This window comes from Cornus florida, unplaced genomic scaffold, assembly GCF_030987335.1.
Source record: "Cornus florida cultivar Cherokee Brave unplaced genomic scaffold, ASM3098733v1 CherokeeBrave_3.0.0_Hap2_Chr03, whole genome shotgun sequence".
In the NCBI taxonomy this organism is placed as follows: Eukaryota; Viridiplantae; Streptophyta; class Magnoliopsida; order Cornales; family Cornaceae; genus Cornus; species Cornus florida.
In genome coordinates this window covers 52,414,016-52,421,259 of record NW_026775573.1, presented here as the reverse complement: position 1 = coordinate 52,421,259, position 7,244 = coordinate 52,414,016, and the positions used below count along the sequence as shown (strand labels likewise).

General features: G+C 35.0%; 1 protein-coding gene across 2 annotated transcripts; it reads left to right on the top strand.

Annotated features, from left to right (window-relative positions):
* The first annotated feature begins 667 nt into the window (after positions 1–667).
* Positions 668–7,014, top strand: LOC132300526 (elongation factor 1-gamma 2-like). 2 transcript variants are annotated; one of them, XM_059797640.1, is made up of 8 exons: positions 668–822; positions 946–992; positions 4,119–4,268; positions 4,361–4,421; positions 4,499–4,551; positions 4,687–4,788; positions 5,628–6,141; positions 6,454–7,014. In XM_059797640.1, exons 2-8 carry the CDS (start codon positions 984–986, stop codon positions 6,831–6,833), a joined length of 1,269 nt encoding a protein of 422 aa, XP_059653623.1. In that variant the 5' UTR covers positions 668–822; positions 946–983; the 3' UTR covers positions 6,834–7,014. The 2 variants fall into 2 exon arrangements, with proteins under 2 accessions (XP_059653623.1, XP_059653624.1); XM_059797641.1 differs by having other exon boundaries at positions 719–838.
* Positions 7,015–7,244: the final 230 nt, after the last annotated feature.

Sequence of the window (7,244 nt, the reverse complement as noted above, 5' to 3'; positions counted from 1 at the left end):
CAATGACAAACACAGTACGCAAGACCAAAATATACTTGCGGCTCTGATTTGCTTCTGATTTTCAATTTAAAGAGAGAGAGTGGTGGCTATGATTTGAGATCGTCATGGGTTTGATTGGGATTGTTGTGGGTTTAAAAGGGTGGTGATGTGGTGGCAGGAAAGGTGAAAAGCGATAGCCGGCGAGGTGCGAATGCCAACACGCCGGAGCCGAAGAGGACCAAACCTAGAAAATGCTGGCGGAGGCTGTAGGGATCCAGCGTATTATATTTATGTGTGTGTCTGTAAATGTACAAAATACGGTGTGTGAAGAAAGAGGGGAAAGAGGGGTACTTGAGTCATTTAAATACTCTCATATTTTTAATCAAGGATTATTATTTTTTTAAAGGGTAATAATGTCTTTTCCTACTTTTTTAGGAACTGCTTGGCTGCAATTTATTACAAGGGGTGTGAATGCTTAAAAAGTGATCAATTTTCATATGACTGTCAATAGAACAAACCTTAAGGGGTGTGAGTGTAATTAACCCTAATATATAAAATGGTTTTTGGATAAAAGCCCAAAAGGGCAGCAAGGAAAGATAAATCTAATAGATTAGGCCTCTCTAATATCAGTCCATCTAGTTTTCGTGATATTAAACAAGAAGACCAAGCCCAAGACCAAGCCCAATAGTCACCTTAGTTGTCATTCCTAACCCGAGATTAAGAAGGAGTCCACTCCTCCTTTTAACCTCTCGTTCTCTACAAAAACCCTAACTTCATCTCTGTCCGTCTGTCTCTCTCTCTCTCGCCACCTCAGTCCTCTGAGAAGAACGCTCGTACTCTTAGGTTCCCTCTATTGACTGTATATACATATATATCTAAGATACATTTTTCATTGTTTCTTGTGCAACGTCCCTCGATCGTATCGATTTGTTTTTCATCTGTTTGTGTTTGTGGTTTTGTGTACAGATCTGACATTCAATAGCGAACGTTCTCTCTGTTAAGAAATGGCTCTGGTGAGTTTGTGATAGTTACATCTTTGGTTTTTAAAAATATGTTGTACTGTATCTGTTTGTGCGTCTACTAATATAAACCAGATTATCTAATAAAACAGATTGAATTTGGGTCTGTTTGGACATTCCTCAAAGTTAAATGGCGTCTTCTGTTTTTGATACGGCATTTTAGTGTGAAATTCATCATCCTGATCTGACCCATGAAAAAAATAGAGGATTTTTGTGAATTTATTTGTATGTGATTCTTTATGATTTTGGTGCAAAGGAAAAAAATTGATAATTTGTCATCCTCTTTTAAAGACGGTTGCCATTGTCCTGTGGCCTCATTCGAAGAGAAGGGGCATCCAAACAGATTTGTGTGTTCTGTGTTGGTTTTGGGAAATTACATAGCAATATGAATCTTTTGAGTCCGTGTATTGTAATTTAGGTAGTTCTTTTCTTTTTCTTTTTTTTTTTTTTCTTTGTTTTTATGATGTAATTTGCTTTTGTTTTGTTTCATACTTGGGAAATATTAGAAAAAAGAAACAAAAATTGGAATATGATGACGGTTAATCCATTCCGAACATGTTATTAATTTTATATTTTCTCTAATTTTTCTAAGATTTTCATTTTGTTACTTAGAAGGACAATAGGTGAGATATTAGACCAGTTCCAGGATTGTAATTTTTGTGGTGTCCCATCTTTCTTATTTTTCTTTTATTATTCAAATTTGATTAGGTAATGTGAGATTTGCGTGTCTCTTTTGTTATAAAGGTGCAAGTAAGACATGGGGAGAGAAAGACCAAAGTTAACGTGGGTAGAGTTAGTAAGGAAGGATACGATAACATGTGGTTTGATCGATACCATGACCTTAGATAGAGAGGAATGGAAACGTAAGGTTCATGTAGCCCCAAGTAGTTGGAAAAAGGCTTTGGATTTTTTTGTTGTCTGTGTAATGAACTTTGTAGTCGACCCTAGGTGGTTGGAAAAAAACTTGGGTGAGTTGAGAGCTATGTGTAATGAACTTTACATTGAATTTTATGTTGTTATCAATAAGATCTTACTACTTCTTTATCTTGGTTTTATTAATAATCCCAAATGTACTTGAGCTTAAAAATGTATAGAAGTTATTTGGTGAAGCATGTTTATACTATTTGGTTTTTATAAACCAATCGTGAAAGTTAACTTTTTTTATTTTATTTTTTTATATATATTTGTTATAGTTCATTAAATGCTCTCGAAAAGGAAGTGCGCCTAGATGGCCCTATACCTAACAATTAACCAGATGCTCTATACTTTCAAACTATTTACAGAATCAAATATCTCCCCAATGATTTACAATTCCGCTCTTTGATTTAAAAAGTAGAGAGCCCAAGATGCAATTTTCAAAGATGGAAGGGGAGTTTCCTCCCTTTCAATAAATCTCCTATTCTGCTCCCTCCACATTCTCAACGACAAGGACAAAGGAGTTGCCCTTCCTGCATCTCAATCTTGTGAGCCCACTGTATGTTGATGATTTGTTTTCTTTGTAGAGCCCACTAAATTATGTCCCTTGGTTATCACGTGCCTTCTCTAGGTCAATGAAAACCATGTGTAGATCTTTTTGTTTACTCTAACACTCTTCTATTAATTGCAAGATTGTAGCCTCTATAGTTGATCTACTTGGCATAAATCCAAATTGATTATTAGATATTGAGACTTCTTTCCTTAGTCTTTGTTCAATTAACCTTTTCCATAATTTCATCATATGACTCATTAATATTGTTCTTATATAATTTTCACAATTTTGTATATCACCTTTGTTTTTATACGTTGGTACTACAATACTTTTCTCTATTCACTTGGCTTCTTTCTTCTTTTATAACTTTGTTAACCATTCAAGTTCTATTTTTCCTAAAGTTCTCTATGACTCAATAGGTATGTTTTCTGGTCCTACCGCTTTATTGTTTGGTACTGTGATAAATATATATAATTATATCTATTGATTAATAAGTAGCAAGTTCTTTTTCCCGTTAAGTAAGTAATAAGGATTATTGTTTGGTACAATGGTTTTTTTTTTTGACTAACAAGCATGAGAACGTGAGTTTGAGTTTAGAGAGCAACTACTTTTTTGCAAAATTGTATTAGAAGTTAGGTTTATCTCCACTCTTTCCCTACTAGCGCCTTACATATGTGGAATTATGCTGGATAAGTCCTATGCATTACTAATTAGTAATTAATGATCAGTATTACAGTATTAATAATTTAGTATATACCCTACTTAGTTATTTACTAAATTGCTAACTACTAGACTACTAGTGTTGTGTTTTATACACCATATCTTATTACTTTAGATGCGCTGTTCAAACGAGACGACTAGTTGTAATAGGAGGTAAGAGATGGAGGGGACGACTAAAAATAATATGGGATTTGGTTATTAAAAATTACTTTAAAAAGTTAAACATTGTAGGTTAAATGACATGTAATAGAAAAGAATTTTTTTTTTTTTTTGGTGATAAGTACATGCAATAGAAAAGATTGGGGAGAGAGAGTTCATGTCGCTGACCCCATTCGTGTGAGAGTTAAGGCAAGGATGATGATGATCTTATTACTTTGTATATTAAATTATTAATTATTATTTGGTGCTTACTAAAAATTTTCTGTTATTAATTAGGGTGTGCTGTTTGGTGTCTATGTTATGTGGACTGTTTAAAATGTTGTGAAGTCAAGTACCTGTTTTGAAAACCGAACACTCAAAATGTCTATTTTATGTTTGACATTTTTGATTGGACATGCACTTAGAGAGTATATTCAATATTCAAGGTTTTTTAATATTTTTTTTTAAATGTAATGGTACATAAAACTCTTGTTTTATATTATTGCTTCAAAACAAATGAAGTACTTGAATGCTCTATGTCAAATAGGAACTTTATTATGTGATGTTTCTGTAGGATTGGTGATAGATGAATCAATGTTTAGACAAAGTTTTTACATTTCATCAATTTTGAAAGTATAGTATTTTTACTGGAACATTAATTGTGTTTTGGTTTCATTTTGAGCAAAAGATTTTATGTTGAGCGGGCAGGCTGGCATGGCTGCATAGTTAGACGATTTATCATTTGGATGGAGATCTTCATTTAATGATGCATCTGTGCTTGATGGTTTTTGTAGGTCTTGTATTCATGGGACACAAACAGAAATGCTTTCAAGGCACTTATTGCCGCAGAGTACTCAGGTGTCCAAGTTGACCTGGTCCAGAATTTTCAAATGGGTGTCTCTAATAAAACTCCCGAGTTCCTTAAGATGAATCCTATTGGGAAGGTACAATGTTACATCGAGATAAATTATTTTGAGCAGTCAAATGTTATATTTTATATAGCTTGTTTAAAAATAAATTTGTTTTTGAAGTGTAGGTTCCTGTATTGGAAACTCCCGATGGTCCCGTTTTTGAGAGCAATGCGATAGCACGTTATGGTGAGACATTTCCCGGCTTCCTTCTTTTCCTCTTAGCAGTGTTAGTGATGCTAATGCTGTTGTATTAATTTCTGCAGTTACTCGCTTGAAGCCTGACAATCCTCTTTATGGTTCTTCACTTATAGAATATGTAAGAGTATTATTCTTGAATCATTTTTAGTTGTTTCATTTTTCTGGGGTTTGCCACCCATTTCATCAGAGGAATAGCAATTTATTATGTTTGCCACTTGTGCTTCTATTTTCAATTGTGTTCTTGTTATTCCAGGGACACATTGAGCAGTGGATCGACTTTGCATCATTGGAGATTGATGCTAATATCTCCAGATGGCTTTATCCCAGATTGGGATTTATTGTATACCTTCCTCCGGTTAGTTCGTTATTTTGTTGTCATGTTTTCTCGATATTATTATTTCATTCCTTCATGCATTCTGTGATGTTTGCACATTGCATAAAAATGAATTGTTTCAATGTGATAATGCGTTTCATATAGCATTAGAAATAGTTCTGCACTGTCCTTCTATAGAATTTGAAATAAGGTCATTATTTCATTGCATTCTGACTGAGCATTTTCTATTATTTGTATAGGATCACATCTTATACACTTGGTTAGGAAGTGGATTTTGAAGAGTGAAAATAATTGAGATATATGGAATGTGAAGAAAGTATTTTGTTGTTATACTGTATAGAAGGGTATGAAATGTCCATTGTCAGTTTTTCTGTCCATTTTGTAAAATATTGGTGGTTGAAGTTGTGAAGTAAGAAAAACTTGTTATCCATGGGATTCGTTTATCCGACATAAAGTTTTCAAAATAGTTTACAATATTATTTTCATATTTTATTATTTTGTACAAAAAAGGCATTATTCAACTGAACAGAAAGTTTTAATTTGTGCAATGCTATAATCTCCCTTGAGCACTCACACTTTGCTGGTATTTTTCCTTAAAGGAAATGGCACAATTGCGTCTCAAAAATTAAAATTGAGTGAGCCTATGGAGTGCCAGTGAAGTGTGACAGTGCTTTTGAGGGACAAACATGTCATTTCCGTTAGGAAAAAAAAACTAGTGGAGTGAGAGTAGAGTACTTTTAGGTGGTGCGAGTATCACTTTCCTTTAATTTTCATTATTACTCCACAAATTTGCTGTCTATTTGCATTCAACTTAGTGCCCTTTAATCGTACTCAACTTTTTTGTATTTTTGTTAATGAAGGCCGAGGAAGCTGCTATTTCTTTCCTGAAGAGAGCTCTTGAGGCTTTGAACGCTCATCTTGCTTCCAACACCTTCTTGGTTGGGCATGCTGTGACCCTGGCTGACATTATTATGACATGTAACTTGTATGGGGGATTCACTGGGATCATGACTAAGAGCTTCACCTCAGAGTTTCCTCACGTTGAGAGATATTTCTGGACTATGGTTAATCAACCAAATTTCAGCAAGATATTGGGCGTGGTAAAACAAGCTGAAAAGGTTCCACCTGTTCAGGCAGCAAAAAAACCAGCCCAATCAAAAGAAGCTGCTAAATCAAAGCCTAAGGAAGCCAAGAAAGAAGTCCATAAGGAGCCTGCAAAGCCCAAAGCTGAAGCTGCTGATGAAGAGGAAGAGGCACCAAAGCCCAAACCTAGGAATCCTCTCGATCTGCTGCCCCCAAGTAAAATGATACTGGATGAGTGGAAAAGGCTATACTCAAACACCAAAACCAACTTCCGCGAGGTTGCAATCAAAGGTATATCCTCTTATTCTTTTACTTTTCAAAATAATTGAGTAATTGGGCGTCCTTTGTATTCTTTTGGGTTCACTTTCCTTTTTGAGAATCTTTAATGATATCATATTGTAAAAAAAAAAAAAAAATTAAACTTAAAATTGAAACTTAATTTAGTGGTTGTGGCCAAGGCTTTTGTTGTCAACCAACTTTGAACATACTATTGTCCTTGGCAAACATGCTTTTAAGACCCTTATCTACTGCTCCTAATGTTAACATCGCAGTGGCATGAGCACTCTTATATATCCTTGTCCTGTCTTCTGGTCTTTTTTGCAGGTTTCTGGGACATGTACGATCCCGAGGGTTACTCTCTTTGGTTCTGTGATTACAAGTACAATGAAGAGAATACAGTCTCCTTTGTCACTATGAATAAGATCGGTGGGTTTCTTCAGCGGATGGATCTGGCCCGCAAGTATGCCTTTGGGAAGATGCTAGTGATTGGGTCAGAGCCGCCATACAAGGTGAAGGGGTTGTGGCTATTCCGTGGCCAAGAAATTCCTAAGTTTGTGCTTGACGAGTGTTATGACATGGAGCTCTATGATTGGGTGAAGGTTGACATCTCAGATGAAGCCCAGAAAGAACGTGTCAGTCAGATGATTGAAGATCAAGAGCCTTTTGAGGGAGAGGCTCTTTTGGACGCCAAGTGCTTCAAGTGATGACCATCCCCAACAGATGGTTAATGTTCTTGCCATGTTATTGTCCTTTTTTTGTGTGGTAGAGTTTATTTTTATTCCTGGTTTCGAACTGAATGAAACTATCTTTTATTTGTTTAAATGGCATTGCATAACCAAATTTTTGGCCTTATTAATTTAAAAATAGTACGACTTTTATTGTTAAGTTTCAGGAGATTGTGGGATATGGTATGAACTGATGGTATGGAATATTCTGATTTCTGACCTTTCCCACAGGTTGTAAACGAGAACAAGATCACCAAATTTTATATATGAATTTTGATTTTGAATTTCCAAAGATACTCTTTGGATAAAAGAGTGTGTTTGAATTTGCAATTAACTAACTTCTGTTAGCTGTTTTTGTATCATTTCTTCTCTTTCAACTTCTCAATATGT